The 21,602-nt window shown below is 36.1% G+C and overlaps 1 protein-coding gene across 1 annotated transcript in view; it reads left to right on the top strand.

Moving 5' to 3' along the window:
- The window catches only part of AP3B1 (adaptor-related protein complex 3, beta 1 subunit), a gene marked incomplete at both ends in the record, with an annotated part of 86,273 nt that overhangs the window by 56,912 nt on the left and 7,759 nt on the right, over window positions 1-21,602 (top strand). Inside the window, 2 exons of the mRNA XM_009582507.1 lie at window positions 11,269-11,500; window positions 14,538-14,622. Coding sequence (XP_009580802.1) covers window positions 11,269-11,500; window positions 14,538-14,622 — 317 coding nt within the window. The remainder of the gene's footprint in view (window positions 1-11,268; window positions 11,501-14,537; window positions 14,623-21,602) is intronic.

Consider the following 21,602-nt stretch of genomic DNA (forward strand, 5'->3'; position numbering starts at 1 on the left):
AGCAGTGATTCCGAACAAGAATTTAAAATTAAGACATTGTTTAGTGACAGAGACACGACATGTGCCAGAAAATGTGCTAACCAGTGTTCACTTTATTTGCAGAGGGTCACAGTAAATGATGATCCTATGACAAAGTTTGTTTAACTGCAAAAGCAGAATTATTATAGAAATAAAATGTGAATTTATACAGCACCGAGAAGGCTGTTGATATCATTTTCTTGCGTAACGTGTTAACTATACATAATAGTCAGTTCAACTTCATTACGACTGTATACCTAATACCTCACTTTTTTCTAGGGTGCAGCAAGAATTTTTTTTTTAAACCTATCTATGAGATAGCAGTTTAACAAGTTATAATATTTCATATTTATTTGCCCAGTATTGTATATAAAACTGATAAAGTAGCAAACTGAGTTTCCTGATGTTAAGACTTTTGCATTTGTCATCTGCAGCACAGCATTGTGAGACTATGGTGAATATTCTGAGGACTATACATCACAGTAGGAAGAAAAATTTTGAGCTTTTAGCTAGAAATTAATAAAAATACAACTTTTCATATATTCTGCATTCAAAGATTCATGCTATTGTAGCATGTATTTTTAGAAGCCTCTTTCCTTCAGCTACATCTACAGATTGTGCATGGGGTTTTTTTGCATGACTGATTAATAGTTTGGGGGTTTGTATTTTTGTATTGAGGAATGACACTCAAAAACCATAAAGATCCTCTACAATTTTAAATTATGTCATTCCATATCTTCATTAGCATGTTTATTGGCATATTCTGCTAATCCCAAATGAAGAAACAGATTTTTTTATTTCTTCACTCAGAGTTTATGGAGAATCTGCTGAAAACTCCTTATTGAAGCTCCCCTTCTCTCTCAGAGGGGGACAGCTTATGGATTTCAATATGCGGTGATGGTGAGGTCTCAAAACTCTTCTAAGAGTATGAATCACTGCTTGTGAATATAGCTAATTATTTCACATATAAGGATGTTACAATGGGCATAAGTTGCTTTTGTTCACCTTTTTTCTTGATTGGTTTGAGCTTAACTGAAGCTTGGATTGCACAAAAAGCAGAACTTCAGAGCAATGTAAAGGGAAGCCTAAGATTCTACAGGAAGATACTTTGCTGATCAGGATCAAAATTTGGCCTATAACTTACTTAAATACAGTTCCAAATATACCTAACCATCCTGAGAGTCTGTAAGCCTTGAAATTAAATGCTTTTTAAATATAGATGAAAATAGGTGGAAATGCATTATAACTAACATAATGTCTTGATTTCTGAAACTTTGTTAGTGATGTTTTTTTAGCTGGGCATGTTTGAAAAAGTAAATAACCAAGTCTTGATTGATGCATGTAAGACTCTATCTTGTCACTTTTACTTGAGGAGTCATCACCACATGGAATGAAACACCTGATATTCTCACTATAATATTAAGATTTTGTCCCAAAATTTTAAGATTAACTTCAAACTTGTTGGGAAAATAAATATTTTGACATTGAAAGTAAAAGCTATGCATGGGGCTAACTCAACCTGTTGAGAGGTGTTACTGCTGTTAGGGCATATCATTCCTGCCATGGACCAGTAGTATGTTGCCACATGACTTGTAGGAGTACAAAACAAGTGAAAGGCAAGGACATTGTGGTTGTTAAAGTAAGGTGACTTGAAGTCTTTTAAATTATGTCAATACAGACGTATTTTAATGTACTCTAAAAGTTCTTTCTAACAGTTGCAGGAAGGTGGGATACCCTCCATTGCCCCCCTCCAAACCCATGTTAAGGTTGTTTTTTAACAAGCTGGTAAGTATGTGCCGCTGTTTTCTCACACCAGCATCATTTAGAAATGTTTTCAGTCATCTTATGCCATAGACTCTAGAGGATACTGGAGACACACATGACTCTTTAAAAGGCTGTTGAACGACGCTGTGATTAAATATAGTATCATCACAGAGATGGGTTTTAAAAAGCTCACTTCAGTGGCAGACTTTCACCTTATTTTAGCATGCCTTTCTCCTAATGACTTGGTGAACAGTGCCTTGACATATTAAGACTAAAAAAAACAGTTCTAGAATCTTCCTGAATTAGTTTTGGTTGGTGTGTATCAGATGATTTTTTTTTTTATTTCTTTTTAAGGCCAAAAAGTGAAGCTTAAGGAAAACAAAACATGGAAAAGCTGTATTTTAGCAATGGTCTCAGTTAGGTCAACTGTAATTTTTGCAAACTAAGGAATATGGATTTTTTCAGGTTAAAACATTATGTGTAAAATGAAATAAAACTTGGGAAAAATTGGCATATCAATATCGTGTGTAAGAGATGTATTCCAGTACATGCAGAGATTCTACACCCACATTGAGGCAGTGCTAATATAGATGTGTATGTGCAGTGGGTCAGTGCTGATTTCAGATTTTTGTCCTTTCAGGTGGGTTGCTGTGCATTAAGTTCATCCTGATAGAAGCCAAAATAACATGTTGAATTCTTCAACAAAAATATAATGACCAAGATTCAAATGTAATTGTATTAAGCTGGCAAAGACGTAATTTACATTTTAGGATTCATAAATAGCTGTGCTAGCTTTCAAATACAGCATATTATAGGCTGAGTTCACTTTGGATTGTAGGTGATACTGTGTAGTAAGTGTTTCAACTTACATTATACACTTATCCTGACACGAGGCCTTTTTCTGGGGAAAAGTTTGAACTAGGTGCTTCTGTTGGAAGAAATCAATATGCAGGAGTTGTTATAGTATAACTCTAACTGTAAAATTATATGTTATAGCCAGTAGGGTTCAGTATGTTTTCACTTTAGAGGTCTTTAGAGTACTGGCTGATTGCCAAAATCAAAATAATATATTAGAAACCATTTGTAGAAACTTCTTTGAAGTCATTTAGACTCAATGCCAAAATCTATATTAATCCTTCTTGGCAGCGTCTGCTATTGCAAATTCATAGTTAGGACGCAAGGTGAGGCTGCCACCTTATTCTGTTTTTCTAACTCTTAAACTACAGGTAATCCTCAGACTTTCCAGTTAGGTGGTCAGTGGAAGAGTCGAATCACTAAATTGAGGCAAATTACTTGTTTGTATATTGGGAGAATGCCTTTTCCTTGAAACACCTGATGACTATTGCAAAGAAGTTTAAAATACTATGCTGCTTGATGAAAGTCACACACATGCATCAGCCACCAGACGGTCTGCTTTTTGCTTCGTAGAAGCGTACGTAGGACAAAATGATAGTAAATCTTGAGGTTTCCCATGCACAGATATGAATTTGGTCACTGTTATTTTAGAAATTGAAACCTGGATTGGGGTACAGTTTAAGCCCTTGAGCGTAGGAATTTTCTGCAAATGCAGTTAAAAGAAAATTCTCCTTTAGTATTTGTTTAAGCCCTTTTCATAATCCATTTGTGATCCCAGAGTACCCTATGGGGAAGAATGTGCACTTGTGAATTTATACCAAGGATTGTGGCCCATAATTGTGACACTGCGTTCAGTCCTTTCCTTCATGATTGTATAATAACCCTGACTTAATCATGAGAATATTCCTGTTTTGTTGCTACTGAAATTCTTTCTTGCATAACTTTTTAAAAGATTTCACTACTATTTTCATTGGATTATTCATGTGATTCATTATGCTCAGCGGAAGGAAATGGCAAAGATGCCAAATCTCAAACAAAACTATATGTTGTTGTAATATAAAGCTTCAAGTTCTATTATACATGTGAAATGCAATATATCTCACTGGCCCCCAGTTACACATAAAATACAAAACAAGTGCACACTTAGTTTTAAAAGTTCTTGATTGATCTCGTATGGGATTAATAGAGTTTTCTACTGTTCATGAACTCCAGATTAAGGTCTAATTCTGGTTTCTTTATATCATGTAGTCATTTTTAGCTCTAAGAGCAATACTTTTTATTGATATAGAGTTACTGGAAATCTGTCTAGTTGGTTATATTTTAAGAGAACCATTGAAAAATCTAAGGGACATAAAAATATTAGAAAAAGGATAATTTAATATTATGGAAGATTTTGATCATCTCTAGATTCACAGATTACCTTGAACACACTATGTTTGAAAGCATGATTTTATACCTATTTGAGACCATACAAATATTAGAGTAAAAAAAGGGCAGAGAAAAGGATTAATTTTGGCAGCCTTACAGAGGCAGACTATGGACAGTATAATAAAAGTGCTTTTTTGTTTGAGATTCATCTCCGTGTGATTTAAAAATCAATAGGAGTTATTTGGGGTTTTTTAATTTTTATTTTCCTTGCAAGTTTTTAGAGACAAAGGTATTATTCTATTAATGTTGGAATTCAGTAAGAATTTTTGGAACTCACTTTCTAATGTCTGAAACTGTCTGAAACCAATACTGGTTTAAAGATATGAGCATTGATATGCTAATTTTCAGTTAGCCTCATTGACATATTAATCATTTAGGGAAGTGTAGAGCCTAAAAGTTGGTGACAATGCAAAAAGAACGGAGTTAGGATGTATTAGAAATTGAAAGACTTCTTAGCAGACATGGCTTTTGGAAGGTGTTTAGTAGATGTAGAGCAGTTAAATGTGCCTTTGGTGGAAAGTTATTTTAAGTATTTTCCAGTATTTGACATGATGTCCTCAAGTGTCTGTATGTCTAGATAAATTAGCCCAAATTGAATCATGGTATCCTGTTACTTTTCTAGACTGCAGAAAACATGAGCTTGCTTGTTTGTTTTGTTTCCCCGCCCCTCATCAGAGGGATGCTGTACTTAGTTTGGCAATCCATATTAGCGGGACTTGAGTATGCTCTAATGTTGGGATTTGCTACAGCCTCTTGAAATAATGCAGAGTAGGATGTTGACATCCTTTCTGCAATTCTTTGTTTGCTTTTTATTGTATCTTTTTATGAATTATTAATTCTTTATTTTCGTAAGAGCTGTATAAGGAAGACATTTCCTTGTGACTGTGAGTAATATGTAACTGGTAATGGAGGAAAAGATCATGAATATACTGTTTCCTGCCAGTAGTTGTCTTTCCTTTGTTTGCCTGGTTTTCCATCTTTCTCCTAATACTATAAAATTATAGTTAAGTTGCTCTTATAGCTTCAGTTGAAAGATCATGTAAATGTGGCTGGGCTACGTGATAGCTCTTCTCCCCTTAGCTGTTGCGGAGTTACTGGAGCATAGCCTTACAGTGAGTGTAAGAGAGGATATAGCTCTCACAGCTCAGTAGGTCATTCTTGGATTATGTCATGGATATTGCCAATAGGAGGGCAGTAGAAGGGCTACTTAGATTAAATGATTCAGTCTACCACTTTAACAGAATGTAATTTAGAGGAATAGAACTATAATTATCATCGTTCTTGGAAGCAACTTTTTTTTTTTGCAACAATGTATGTTTTATCCAGACATACATACCTACATTTCTGAATCACGATCAAAAATTAATGGATATTTATTATTACAACATTATTAAGCTAAGGAACAAATACAAAAGAAAAAAGACAACCGCCATAATTTTGTGCTTAATAATAATAATTATACTTCATACAGGAAAGTCTGTCCAGCTCTGTTTTCTGTAGTAGGTTTAATAAACCCTGTAGTGCTTTTTATTTTAAATAATTATGGAGAATAGTTTTTTGTATTAACTTAAACTTAGTTATTAAGGACTTACTGAGCTGGCAAAAAGAAGCATGTTCATGTGCAGAGTATTCAGTGGTTTGTAACTAGTCAGCTCTGTTGTGATAAAGAAAGCCAAAACTACTGTCAGTGATCTTACAATTTTCTCTTTACGTGGTTAAATGAGTGGGGGACTTTTAAGGCAAATACTAATGTTGCCCTTCTTGTTCTTATATAAGTAGTTTGAAAATATTTGCAGCTTCTTTGAGGGTGATAAATCATCTTTGAACATATGCAGTTAGCGTAGGGGCAGTCTGACTCATACCAATATAGTGTTCCCATACAATATCACTGTGGAGTCCCTACGCTGACTTTTAATTTGTGGTGGCTTTCAGTCAAAATGGGGTGGGAGGACAGTCTGTATATTTTTTTTTTTACTTCTGTCATTCTAAATAGCTGTATAAAAAAAAAAGTTTTGCAAGTTTAATCTTAATAATCTTTACCCAAAAAAAGCAGACACGCTATGTCATAAAATAACTATTAGTGACTAGTTTGTATCCTATAAATCTAAATTGAGTTGATAATATGGTCCATTACCAGCTAACTGCACAGAGTATTTTTCATTTTACACTCTTCAGTTACTTTTTAGTGAAGTGTTAAAAAATATGAAGCTTTTCTCCTCTCTAAAATTGCACACTGTCTGTCTGTTATTAGGGAGATAACAGCTCTTATAAATGTTTCAGTAAGTGTTAAGTAGACAGTTATGTGCACTCTCATTCCACGCTTATTTGCTTACTGTAATAAACTGATAAAATATGTGTGGTTTGTCTCTGTGTATCTGCAGGCATCATGAGTCACATAGATTTCCTTTAGAAATAATGTTGTGTCTGTGGAATTGATTGGTTATTTTCATAAACCATCCAAAGGTACACAAACGACTTCTATTATTTAAACATATGCTGTGTAAGATTTGTAGAGGATTATCTCCTGGTTAGTAGATGCTTCTTGTTCTATTAACTCTTTGGAGGATTATTTTAACCCCAGAGTGATTGCAGGTATCTGCCCTATGAGTTTCTTTGCAGTTGTATGCATTAAAAATTTTAGAATTAAAACAAAAAACTCTGTTTACCAGACTGATGCAACTGTTAAATAGACTGCATTACAGTCACACCAACCTTTGCCAGCTCAAAACCCTTGCTAGCAAGTAGAGGGCCTGAGAATTCTCATTTTCCAGAACTAAATTCCTTTGTTCAGCATATATACATTTTATTTATTTGTAGTACTGCCACATTAAATGCAACTGAAAATTAATGTTCTACAGGAAGGAAGATTGTTAAAACATAATGTCATTATTCTGGCTGTCCTTTGCATATCTGTTGCTCTGTATAATGTATTGAAAATAAAAGTTAATGGACTCATGAGTGAAATTATGACAGAAACATGAGAAGTAACGCTGAAAGGGACGTAGATTAAAATCTCTAAAAATCACAGGAAGATTTCAGTAAAATTTGAGTCAGTGTTACAATTTTAGTATGGTGAGGGATTTTTGCTGTATGTGTATGCATATGTATCTACATGTTGGACTTCTGACTACTAACTTTTTATGTTTTCGTTCCTATTAATAAATAGTATTAATAAAACCAGCTATATGTTAACACAGAGAAGCTACTGTACTTGAAAATACTTGTTTTAACATGAATAAAATGTATTTCCTAAGCTTGTTAGTGAAAAATGGGTGAACCATTTCATGAAATAACTTTTCTATTATGCATGTCCAGCTCAAATTGAACTAAATGTTAAAAGTTAAAGGCTAAGCTTAAACTTAAAAATAAGATTTAAGTTATATCTTAAAACTTAAGTTTTATTCATTATTTCAGCAATGGTTTAAGTAACAGGTGCTAGTGTGACTCAGCTAATAACCTCTTACTGCTATTGTCTCTTTCTATGTACCAATAAGATACTTATTATTTGAAGTACCTCCTTTCTTATTTCTTGACAGCTGAGGGGAGTTTTTTTGAGTTTGGCCTTATCAGTTATTTCTAGAAATCTATGCAGAGTATTAATCTATGAAAGTTTGGTTTTAGTATTCAAAGATGTTTTGAATTTTGAGGAACTGTGAAGGTCCATACAATTCATACTTTTCCATTCATTTTACATTAGCCAGAAATCTGGTCATGTGATGCCACAGGAGTCATTCTTTTACAAATATAATTTAAAGATAAGCTACGTAAAAGTAACCCTAATCTTACCGAGTATTTATGCACGTAAAATGGCATTGGATTAAAAAGATACCTGGTCATTATGGGTTTTGTAAAATTTCACTGAATTGTGTTCTTGGACAAAAGTATTAGATATTTTCATGCTTGTCAGAGATCAGTAATTAGACTGAAAAAAATTACTCCATTTAAAAATATGGTGCCCATATTCTTCAAGTCATATTACTACTATTATTTGAAGAGGGTCAGAAATTTAAATATTTGGCTATGTCTTCTGTTGTGAACAGCTGTATTTTCTTCTGATCATATAGGACGACAAAAATGTTGTCCCTGAGAACATTACATTATCTTTTTAGGGAGAAGAAAATGTCTGAACTTCACCAATTTACTTTAAAAGTATTAATAAATTGTACAGATTCGAAGTTGGGGTTGTGGAGTTTCCTCAGTTCGGACATACTCTGAAACTGCCTTTAGTCTTCACACTGAAGGTTACTGGTAGATCATTAATTTGTTTCTAAAAGAACTGATACCAGAGTTTTTGTGTATTAGAGAAAGAAATACTAGGTAAAAAGTTGAAAGTGAAATCTGGTGTGGAAGTTTTTGCAGAGGTGTTTGCTCGATCACATCCTGTGTGTGTTGTTCTAATTACAGTCACATAGTAGTTGAGTTTTGAGGGGATGGGAAGCCTTTCCGCCTTTTTTCCTTTATTGTTTGTTCTTCATTCAGTATGATATGTGTGAAACTTAATGCACCTTCCAAAGCCACCTCTGAATACAAACTCACTCAGTTCCTCATGTAGTTTTGTTCAGCTTTCATCAATGTAGTTCACGCTTCCAAACGTTAGTTGATCTTTACACATACTCGTTCGAGGTGATCGATGTTACTAGCCTGGCTTTCCAGTTCAGAATCTGGTGCTCAGAGATCAAGATCAAGTTTGTTATGTGCTTGCTAACTTCTGAAGTTTTTCAACAGGATTCTTTACAGCCTTATGTTTTCCAGATACTCTTTCATTTCTGTAACATGCTGTGGGTTTAAATCCCAGCCCTTATGAGCTTCTCCTATTACTGCAAGTGTTCACTAAGTCTTCAGATCAGGCCCTTGATGTTAAATGTCATGGTCAGGAAAATGTAGCAACCTGTAAGAGTTTTGTAGGGAAGGCAAAATAAAAGCCCATTCTCCTTGCTTAGCTGCTTGGAGTCTTGAACATCCTGCTATTTGCAGTTGTCTCTTTCACTTAGTTGTGCATTCAGGGCTATGGGTAGGGCAAGAGAAAATGGACACTCATCATCAGTGGAAACAGATAAGCAGATATATCTAACAGATATACTATAAAGTTCAGTAGCTCATAGTACATTGATCAGACAAATGGGATTTTCGTGCTGAGCATTTGACTTTTTCAACCTCCGTGTTCTGTTTGTGTGGTGTTAGTTTTCATGTAATTTCCTAGCCTTTCCTTAAAACTTGTTGAAAGAATTCAAATTTACTTTTCTGCAGTTTTCTGCATATTCCTTACTTTCGCACTTTTGAGCTCATGATTACGGATTTCCTTACCAGCAGTATCTTCTGGGAATTTGTTTGCACACTGAATGTCTTTTATTCATGCTACTTCTTCGGGATAGAATGGACCCAAACATCCTTGGGATTTCCCTTACTGCTTATGGCAGCAAGACTTAAAAAAGTGACAACATCCTTCTGCTTTATACAACAGTGTTTTTAGTACTTGACTGGTGTCATTGTTAGGCAACATTTTTTGTGGTTTTAACAAGAGAAGGAGAAGAGAATTTCTCACTATACTTTCTCAGTGCACAGTGAGCTTCGGGTTGAGTTCTGATGCATAGAATGGAGAGAGACTTCTTGTTGGAAACAACATAATTATTTGACCATGAAATGGTGGAATTCAAGATCCTTAGGATACTGAGGAGGGTGCACAGCAAGCTCGCTACCCTGGACTTCAGAAGAGTAGACTTTCAGGGATCTGCTTGGTAGAGTACCATGGGATAAAGCCTTGGAGAGAAGAGGGCCCCAAGAAGGCTGGTTAGTATTCAAGGATCACCTCCTCCAAGCTCAGGAGCGATGCATCCCAACAAGGGGGAAGTCAGGCAAAAACGGCAGGAGGCCTGCATGGATAAACAAGGAGCTCCTGGACAAACTCAAACACAAAAAGAAAGCCTACAGAGGGTGGAAGCAAGGACGGGTAGCCTGGGACGAATACAGAGAAATTGTCCAAGCAGCCAGGGATCAGGTTAGGAAAGCTAAAGCCCTGATAGAATTAAATATGGCCATCCAGAGGGACCTGGACAAGCTCAAGAAGTGGGACCATGTGAACCTCATGAGGTTCAACAAGGCCAAGTGCGGGGTCCTGCACCTGGGTCAGGGCAACCCCCAGTATCAATACAGGCTGGGGGATGAAGGGATTGAGAGCAGCCCTGCCAAGAAGGACTTGGGGGTACTGGTGGATGAAAAGCTGGACATGAGCCGACAGTGTACGCTCACAGCCAAGAAAGCCAACCGTATCCTGGGCTGCATGAAAAGAAGCGTGGCCAGCAGGTCGAGGGAGGTGATTCTGCCCCTCTACTCTGCTCTGGTGAGACCCCACCTGGAGTCCTGCGTCCAGCTCTGGAGCCCTTAGCACAAGAAAGACATGGACCTGTTGGAGCAGGTCCAGAGGAGGGCCACAAAAATGATCAGCGGGATGGAATGTCTCTCCTATGAAGAAAGGCTGAGAGAGTTGGGGTTGTTCATCCTGGAGAAGAGAAGGCTTTGGGGAGACCTTATTGCAGCCTTTCAGTACTTAAAGGGGCCTTATAAGAAAGATGAGGACAGACTTTTTAGCAAGGCCTGTTGTGGTAGAACAATGGTGAATGGTTTTAAACTAAAAGAGGGTAGATTTAGACTAGATATAAGGAAGACATTTTTTAGGATGAAGGTGGTGAAACATTGGAACAAGTTGCCCAGAGGGGTGGTAGATGCCCCATCCCTGGAAACATGCAAGGTCAGGGCTCTGAGCAACCTGATGTAGTGGAAGATGTCCCTGCTTATTGTAAGGGTGTTGGACTAGATGACCTTTAAATGTCCCTTCCAATCCAAACTATTCTATGGTTCTATGATTCTATGATTTTAACTGTATCTCTTAAAAAAACCTCCAGTAATTTAATGGTTAACTGTAGAGTTAAAATATGGAAAACAGATTTATAATGGGAAGTGAGGCAAATACAACAAAGTTAAAGCTGCTGTTTCTCAGCACCGGAAATGTTATTTTTAGGCTCTGTTATCTGATATCTATTACTGCAATTTGTTTATGGATTTGAATATGTCCTTGTATGTTTGTAGTTCACTAAAATTCCGACTAGAAAGCAGGTGCTCTAGCTGAGTGAAAAGTGCAATATTTAATTGTCATTTTATCTGTTCTTTGCTTACACCATTCACCAACTGTTGTTTTGTACTTAACAGGTCACTACCCAAGTCTCTGTGCCAACAAAAACACATGAACTGCTTCATCGAATGAGTGGAAAAGGATTAGCAGCTCATTATCACTTTTCAAGACAGCCATGCATTTTTGGTGATCGTATGGTATCTGTGCAAGTGACAGTAACAAATACAACTGATCAGAAGATAGAGAATATTCACATTGGGGAGAAGAAATTACCTCCAGGCATGAGGATGCATGAGTTTAATCTAATAGGTAATCATATCCTATCTTTAAAAATATGGAATCTTAATCTTTTGCAAAGTTTCAAATCTAGGAAAGTGGTTTTGCATAGTCAAACGTATACTCATATGTATGTACACATACACACACACATTCATGCAGCTATCTTTTTTTAGATAATCAGATTTTAACAAAAATTTAAGTCAGCTTTCCTCTACTTGTATTTGACTTTGAAAGTAACTCCTTAGAACAGAACTTCCATGCCTGAAAGCTTACCTGCTTGTTCAAATATCAATTATATCAATTCCAGTTGATACAATAATTTTTTTCTCTCTCCCCACAGACTTTAATTCTCTTACAGCCTTAGTCCAGAATGGCTATAACAGGCTACTATTAAGAATGAGGTTTTGATTTATATATTCACAAACATTTGTAGATGTATTATTTAATTTGGTGGTTCAGCTTTCTCATTGTTTCCCTTGTGAGCTTTTGGCAGTGGAATGGAAGTGTGTGTTTTAGTCTAGTTTGCGTCTACCGTATTTCCACAAAGTGTAGGTGCTTAGACTAGGCAGAAAGCAATGCTTAGCTTGTCCTAACCTAAACTGTTTTACTTTGTACTTTCTGATCGGGATGGTTTTTTTTTTAAATTTCTGTTAGCGGAAAAGAGTAGAAAACCTGAGAAAGAAGAACACAGATCATAGCAACTTCTAGTCAAAGGTAGTACCTGTACACACAACCTGCTTTCTTTTCTCAGCAGTTCTTTGTTTTAGGACATTGTGGTATAGTCAGAAGGAAAAAAGTGTCTTTGTTTCATAATATGAAATGGAAAGGACAGACATGCTCCTTTTTGACACAAGCTCCTGTACTTTAGATGTGTTTCTTCTTTTGTAATGAGCTAGATTACTATGTGAATCCATATCACGTTAGAAGAATACAGAAACAAGTTCTTAAAGGACAACAGTGAAGTAAAGATTTCAGTAATTAAAAAGATTATTAAATTGCTGTATGCTACTGAAATACTTTTGGTTTTTGAACATTTGAAAGGCTATACAGATTTACACCAAATAGCTACAAAAGCAATTGTACAATGCTGCAGTTTATTTCAGAGTTAAAATTTTGGAACCATTTGCATTTTGATAATGATAAATACTTGATCAAGACAGTTACTTTTAGGAAAAATATTAATTTTTGTGTTAAGTGAACTGTTTAGTGTTTATTCCTCAAGATAAGAAGTCCAGTGCAGAGTTCTGATTTCAAGTTATTTTCGACCATCAGCCTAATTTTATAGCCTTCCCTTTAAACATTCAAAGAAATAAAGTCACAAAGGCTTACAAGTACAAAACTAGTAATACTATAAATCAGATCAGGAGATACTGTACTCACAATAACAGTGAGTGAACAGTAGCATTCACTTCTTCCACTTAAAAACCATGAAAATTAGTAAGTTATCCTGTTCAAGTTTCTTGAGTTCTGCAACACAATCCTATCCTTTAAAGTATTTATTTCCTCAAGAAAGACATTATTGTCTTTCTGTCCCGTGAAGCTGTTGGTTTCTTCTGCAGAAAATAAGTTATGTATCATCTGTAGTTCCTTCCAAAAATGTTGCTTTTCTTGTTTGAATGCAAATTTTCTGTGTTCTTTGTCACACTATCTAGAACTCAGTTTGTATTCCCTGTTCTTCTTACTACCTTTTGTGTTTCCAGCATTTGGAAAACAGACCCTATAATTTCCCCAGCAGAACCAACTGAAGAAGTGTCAGTGTAGACAAGTATTCCTACTGGAGTATAAGTCTAGTTTTGCCTCCATCACTGCAATTACTGTTGGCAATTGTCCTGATTTTGCCAGTAGAAATGGGCCAAATTATTTCACCTAAGTCCCTGTACACAGTATTTTCTTGTTGGCTAGGTGCCTTTGAAACCCCATTTGAAAACATTAAGGTCTAAGACTTTAGTAAAATCTAGTCTGAATTTGAGCTGGAGCCTGTAATCTTCTGATGCTTTACACAGACTTTTTTTCTTGAAATACTTTGTTTTCTATTCATTCCCTAGCATTAGTTTAGTCTTTGCCTACTGCATCACCTCCATGTTTTCCATATTTTTCAGAACTTAATCTTGATATAATTAAATTCTGTTTCCTTTTGTCATGGAGCAGCTGCCTACTCTTCAGTTCCTGAAAAGCATCAGATACGTTAATGAATAAACTGAAAATTAGACATTTTTCTGCCTATCCAATCATTTTTATTTGAATTCCTCTCTTTTAACTGTGCTTTTAGGTTTTCTTTCTTGTAATCTTGAGAAGTCAAAGTCTGCTCCAATGCTTGTTTTTAATACCTCCTACTTATGTAAAGAAAGAGCTTTTCTTCCTACCAAAACAAAGCCTTATCTCTACAACATTGAGGAAACTGTATAGTGATATAGCCAAGAAACTAAGAATGAGCATGTCTCTTGATACCTTAATTTGAGAAGTGCCTCAGTCTGCACTGCTTGTAGAGTACAAAATTATCTTCCATTTTGGATTCATAATCTTTCCACTCCCTTCCATAACTAATGCAAGTGAAATATTGAGAAATAAGTAAACCACACTAATAATGAAATATTTTAAGTTCTGCTTTTTTTCCATTACTGTGTGTAGTAATGCAAATTTTACTAATATTTGTTGTGTTTTACTATTTATTAACTAAATTTGCAAACTGATGTTATTGAAAACAGAATCTCAGTGCTGGGTCTGTACACAAGTAAAAAGATGTAACTTCAGTATATTTTTTTCTGTAAATAATTTTTCTAGCTTTTCTAGTACAAATCATTACTCTGTTGATGGCAGGGCTGTAAGATTGAAATGGCAACGTTTCATGTGCACTAGTTGTGGGGACAGGGGATCCAAGACACTTAAACATGCAAGTGTGACATTTGGGTGATGCTTACTTGAAATAAAACTGCAAGTATTGGCTCTTTTTTATGGATGGGGGTTTTTTTATGTAGGGTCTCTAATTACGTGAAGTTTGGGGGTTTGCATCTGGGGTCTCCTGTTGCTTTGCATGTGTACTTTACCTGTTCAAAATGTTTTCATGTAGAGTGCCTTGAGCCTGCACGATCCATTACTGTTTCCATGGGTATTGACTTCTGTGATTCTACTCAGACGGCCAGTTTCCAGTTATGGTGAGTTCTTGGGGAGGGAGGCTTATTTTTTGCTCTTGGAAAGCAAAAGTAGTGTATATTAGAAGTTTACTTGGCAGTAGCAGAGGTGCTGTTTATTAAATATTTAAAGAATTGAACAACAGTTCACAACATGACATATACCCAACATGTTTTTAGAGAAATAAGACATAATTAGTGTTCGATTTTACAAGGATTATCAGTTTTCTTCAGTCTTCTCAATTTTTTTAGCACTTGCTTCTAAAAACACAGATTTGATCATAAGCTCAAACCTAGGTTTGACACCACATGTATAAGTTCAAAAACTCTTTGACAGGTTGTGTTTGGGAGGTCCTGTTTTTCGCTTGGTGTAAATGATACCAAGTAGAAGCATGAACTCCTCTTCTGATTTAGAATTATTTCTCTCTTCCTGAGCTTTATTTTTATTTTTTCCCCCTATTCTTAGGATTTTCCTTAATAACACCACCTTGAAGGGAGCAGTCAGGTCTGACTAGTCTGCTGGAGTGCTTTGTGTGTATTCTTCCTTGTACAAAATCGCAAATGAAAAAAGCACATAGTGTGAGCAATTGTACTACTTCAAGTGCTTATTATGGCTGTTTGTGATCTATGTAAATGACTGTGTGAAACCAACACCAAAATTTGCTGGCCAAAGAAGCTTATTCCTTATGCTGTAGATTCTTTTAAATGATTGGAGAGATAATGAAAACAAGTAACTGACTGGCCAACTAGATTTTGTCTTATATACCTGATTTACGCTTTTTATGCTAATTATTGGCACATTCAGGATCCTCCTTTGTATGAGTTCCTACTGCATTCTAGCCTTGCAGGGAACCTGTTCACCCAGTGAGAACTCTATTATTAACTAGTGTTTGAAACCAGGGAAAATTTATAGTAGCAATGTCCAAACATCAGGAGTGAATGGATGGGGGAAAGCTAGACACCTTCTTTTAAGAGCTGTTCAGGCTTATATAGTCTTTGAAACTATGCAAAGGCACTAAATAGATCTGCGTGATGCCTTTTTTTTTTTTTACATATTTTGAAATAATGTTTTTTGACATATTTTGTTGCAAGATGCACTACTTTCTATATTCTGCACAAAAAAGGATGTTGAATAGACATTCACATTGCCGCATTCCTGTTTAGGGGAAGCCCTTTGAGAAAGTTCTGTACCCCTTTCTTGGACACTGTAGAAATTTTAGTGTACTACTACTAAGCACAGCTTGTGCAATTTACAGGTTATTAAAGATAGCAGGAAAATCTTAATAATAGAGATGTACCCAAGGGACTCAAAACAACCCTGCTAAAATAAAATTTCTTGTTCTAGGGTCAAGGAGGTTTTACAATTGTTTTTTTTTTTCCCCTCAAACCTTTTCCTGTACAATGGATGCTCATGCATAGTCATTTTAAAGATATTTGTACCTCCAGCAAGATGTCTGCAGCATGTAGTTCATGCCTATCACATTGTTGTAGCTGGTCTGTATGCTGTTTGCTGGAATTTGGAAACAGCTTTGGACTGTTGCCTGATGCTAGGTTTGTTTGGGAAGGCAATGCAATTTCATAATTATTTCAAAATGATAGGCTCTCTAAAAATATATTTTGGGTTTTTTAAAGTAAAATATGCTCCGTTTATCAAGCAGGAACATTCTTTTTTAAATAGAGCAAATATTTTTCTCTAGTACGTATTTTCAGTATACTAATGATTTGATTCCAAACTTATACCATTTATTGCTAAGAATCTTAGCAGTGATGAGGATAAGCAATGTAGCATAACACATTGATTTTATGCAGATCATCACCTTTATATTTTGGGAGGTCTGCTGTATTAGTGATATATAGAAACTGATTACTTTCTCCAACATTGCCTAGTAATTGTTTATTATTTTCCTATTAGACAAACAAGACAGATCAATATTCCTGAACACCGACCAGACTATGAGTAACATCACTGTAAATAGATTTGCCTCAGACCTCAGCGGTGTATTCATTTTAATGATTTGGACAATGTGAGTCCAATGACAAAGCTCAAGCTAAGTTTAAAATTAAATTAAGTCTAGGAATTGCTTACTTTGTTCCTTTGCTAATTGATAAGGCCTTTTGTCTTTGATACTAGTTCTTAGAAAATAGTATAGAAATAAGTAAAATGTTCTTCGCATTAAATTTGCTATTTTACTGTTAAAACACATATTGTTCAAAATCCTACTGATGTTCAATATCATTGAAGAAATTGGGCAGTATGATGTTTTGGGGGCGATGTCTCAGGGAACTCAGCTGCAGCCTTTTTAACTTGTCATACTTCTTAAAAAGCTTTTATCCAAAAGGATGAGTGACTTGTAGAAGTTTGTCAAAATGTAGTTGAAATACTGTGCACACAAAGGTGTCGATATTCTTGTATTTCCTGATAACATATCTTTATGAAAGACATTGTCAGTTATTTTGCATTTTTGTTAGCAGCATGTTCAGCAATAAAGTGTTCCTGATCATAATCATTTTCTTTACGTTGTTCTAAGAGGAGCACTTTGTCTTGCATCAAATGTAATTGATCCTGAAGCAGTGTAATCACAATTACTCACTTTCTTAATTGGCCTGCCCAAAATCAGAAAATGGAAACCGATCGGCAGTGTTTAAATCAATACCTTTGTAGTAAAGCTTGTGGGGGTGGGGAGATAGTGGTAATGGGTAGATCAATTGGTCTTAGATGCCAATCATGGACTGTGTGTTTTGCATAGCAAACACTACCTTTCTGCTTGGGGATGTGCTGTTGTACTAGTGGTTCAATAAATTAAAAACTGTATAAAGAAAAAGCTAACATGAGTAATAAAATATTTAGATCTCTTTCTGAATTTGTACAAATCAAGGACAATGAAGGAGAAACTGCATTACAGAGAGAGGTTCGAAGGGCTGAGCTTTGAAAGACCTCCCTCGTAAATACTATTTTTATTAAGCAAAGCTTACCAAGATCACACATCTAATTAAGAAGAGACGAAACGCCTTAACTTGAAACTGTGCCTAATGCGTTTATGCTCACACTATGTACTTGTAAGGAGAACATCTCTCCATTGCTATTTTTCTTGTGCCATCTCCTTGCAGAGGCACACTACTTCAGCCACACTGGTGTTCTGCACAATAATGCCTCTCAAACAGAAAGTTAAAGAGGAGTAAACGGAGGAACTTAATTTTTTAAAAGATTTTTGTGAGTGTTACTGTTTCATTTTGGGTTACTTTGTTCAGATTCTGCAAGCAGGATATACAGAACTTAGAAGTATAGAGCAATTTATTATTGGTTAACTCACATGCAAGGTAGTCTGAAAGGTTGTTGAATCCTAGTTAAGCATTACTGTATTCACCATCCCAGTAAAAGACCTCAGTCTTTGCTAGGCAGGTAGGCATCAATGAGCAGAGCAAAGGTTGGAACAGATCCTTGATGTTACAGACTGACTGCAGTACTCCACTGACTATGGAATTTTATTTTTTTTCCTTGCCAGATTTTACATATTTCCACATCGGTGTGTTTTCTCTTGAATCCTTGAGCTCCTAGTAATCACCATCTTAACAATCCTACCACTGCCTCTTGTTTTACCTTTATCTACTTTTTATCTACTTTTCAGATATTCTCAGGTCTTTCTCACAGCTTACCAGTTTCCTTAGATGCCTGAACAAAGATTTCAGAGCTTTGTCATGTCAGAATTTGGCTTGGATCCTTCGAATGAAGATGTTTGAATCCCTAGAGAGGAAAGGCAAGGAAGGTTACAGAGACAGAGAGTTACAGCATATACATGCCCTTGTCCTATGTTGTGTACATGTATTTAGCATTTTGGATTCCTGTCTGCATTTGTAAAACCCAGTAGGCAAATCTCCAGCTTCTTGTAGGTGTCTGATGAGTGACTAAAGGTGAAGGGGAGATGTCCTTTTTACAAGATTGAGAGCTGGAGGAGGAAGCTTGTCCTTACCTCTTCTTCCCTATTCTTTTCATCCCCTCTTTCCAAATTCTCTTAGCTGTTCCCAAAGCTTTGAAGGAACCACATTTGAAGATCAAATTAATTTACAGAGAACCTGGTTTCTTCTCCCCATTCTTTTGAAAAGTATGCAGGATGTTGTTTAGCTGTCTTTGAAACAACTTGGCGTGGGGAACATGTCCATCTCTTCCCCTAGTTTTCTCAAGGCTTAAGTGCAAAGAGTATAATCAGAGCTCCCAAGAATAAAGAGAAATGGAATGAAAGCAACAACTTCTGTGCCTTCCGTTCTTACTCAGAATAATGAGACCATGGGAAAACAGCGTGATGTGACACAGGTTTTTACAAGCATGGGCTGGTTACCTTATATTGGCTTTTCCTATGTCCCAGTGTAATTAGAAGAGCTGGGACCGCGTACATACTCTTCTACTGTTGTTATGCTAATAGAAAAGAAAGCTGTGTGTTCACCTCATCTGCCCTGGACTGTATAAAGAGAGCATTTTGCCATTTACTCCAGAAGAGGTTGGTGAAGCAGGAAGAATCTAGCATTTTCTTAAACGAAGTAAAATCCATGAATGAGATTTGAAAACCTTGTTCAATCTGCTGTCTGCAGTTCTACCTTATTGTAAAAGCTTTTGCTCTAAATTTTGTTTTCCAGGGAAGAGATTTTTTGCAGCATGAAATTCTCTTACCTTACTCTGTGTTGATGTAGGAATCTTCCCAAGCAGAACTTCTACTGGCAAAGACAAGTAAATAAAGAGGATCAGTTGGGTAGCAGTCAGTATTTGTATTGAGTGCAAGCACGCATACAAGCATAGATGCTTGCAGAAAAGCATCTGATTAAAATTATGTAGTAGAATATGTTATGGAATATATTAAAAGCTGATGTTAGAGATGCAGGACTGTCTTTAAATCACTGTCACTTGCATTTTCACTTGTTTCTTGCTGTTTCCTTCCTTAGTGCTTTGTCAGCAGATCACTAAGTTGTTTACAGATGTTGGGTGTTAAGACAAGCAATCTGGTACTCTTCTCTGTACTTCAGTACTCTAAAGTAGTCAGTTGGCCCAGCTCCAGAAAGCAATTACATCGAGATAGATAACTGACCTGGAAAAAGCAAGCCTGGGCATGAACAACTAATCTAATTTCTTCTATCGCCCTCGCCTTTTTTTCTTGTAAAAGCAGGATGCTGTCTTTTCCTTTCTTCAGCAAGACTATAAGCAAAGTCTCCTAGTGTCCTGGTTTCAGCTGGGATAGAGTTAAATTTCTTCCTAGTGCTGTGGTTTGGATTTAGTATGAGAAGAATGTTGATAACACACTGATGTTTTTAGTTGTTGCTAAGTACCCTGCTAGTCAAGGACATTCAGCTTAAGAAAAAAACAAAACAAAACAAGCATGGTGAGGGAGCACAGCCAGAACAGCTAGCCCAGCTGGCCAATGGGGTATTCCATACCATGTGATGTCATGCTCAGTATATGAATGGTAGGTGTGTTCCTGGAAGTAGCGATCACTACTTGGTTATTGGTCAGCGCAGGCGGTGAGCAATTGTATTGTGCATCACTCATTTTGTATATTCTGTCATTATCATTATTATTTCCCCTTTTCTGTTCTATTAAACTGTCCTTATCTCAACCCACAAGTATTACTCACTCTTACCCTTCCAATTCTCTCCCCATCCCACTTGGGGGGTGGGGGGGGGAGTGGTGAGTGAGCAGCTGCGTGGTGTTTGGCTGCCGGCCAGGTTAAACCACGACACCTAGACTTCTCCATTCTGTGTTTTGCAGGAACTTAGCATTGTGTTGCTCTTACTCTTTGATTCTTTTTTTTACCATCTGTGAAGATTTTTTGAATACAAGACAAAAATAGTGAGCTGCTTTTGGTTAGATGTATTCTGGGTCAAGCCACTACTAGGAGTGAAACAAAAAAGGATAATATAAATAGCAAGAAGAATGTTCCTCAGCCTTTTATTAGAACAATAATTTTTAAAAAGCTTTGAAAATTAAGACTTTAAAGACTGCCGTTGTGGAATCTTATAAGAACTCACTCACAAGTGATAATATTATTTGTATTAGTTTTAAAGAAGATGTTGCCATCATCGTCCTCTGCCTTTTGTTATGGCAGAGAACTTCTTTCCCAGGAACCCTTTGGAGCCAATTCTTTAAAAAAAAAAAAAGAGGGAAGAGAGAGGGAATAAGGAAAATGGACACTGTTTTCCAATGACAGGTGCTAGCTGCTCCCACTGCAGCCATCTGAAGAAAAGTTAAAACTGTGCGTCTTCTAAAGGATTGAATGTTAGTCTTGCAGTGTCATTTATCATGGAGATGGTAAGTCTTCCTGTGTTCCTGTGGGAGCATTATCATCTCTCATTTGTTCATCTTAATTGGGTACATCAGAAGATAAATTCATGTGATCCTTGGAATTACGTCATGAAAGTGGTGTAAGTCTTTTAAAAATACAATATGTACAGTTTAACAGTTATTAAGACAACAGTAAGAGTAATGATGTCTAACATTATTTGCCCCTAAGTTCACAATTAAATACAAAACAGATTCTAGTGAACTCATGGCAAGGTACTGTTCTTGGACATCCCTATTTGTTTGATTCTTTTAAGAGTTTCCTTCTGCAGACTTCTCATTAAGCATACATGTTCCACTAAGAATGTAACTTGTCAGTTGCACTTGCCTAGTACCAGAAAATGCAATCTTTAGTTTTTGAAATCTAAAACCAGTTATGTTTTGTTGGCTTGAGAAACTTTGCCTTTTTTTCTGATAAGCTTCTTCAGCTTCATCTTCCAGGAAAGTTACAGCAACACCACCAGTTGCAGCTTGAATGAATTGTTTGCCAGATTCGTAAATGTTATGTTCAAGCATTGAACCACTTACGCAGTTTTTTGTTTAAACATCATTTATACTAATTATAGTATTCAAAGTATAAATAAATAAGTTAAATACATTGGAATTTAGTTTACTAGGTATTGGGGGAAATTACAGTTGTACTGCAAGACTCAATTTTATTATTAAACCTATCCATCAGATA

This window comes from Fulmarus glacialis, unplaced genomic scaffold (assembly GCF_000690835.1).
Source record: "Fulmarus glacialis isolate BGI_N327 unplaced genomic scaffold, ASM69083v1 scaffold22067, whole genome shotgun sequence".
NCBI classification, from domain to species: Eukaryota; Metazoa; Chordata; class Aves; order Procellariiformes; family Procellariidae; genus Fulmarus; species Fulmarus glacialis.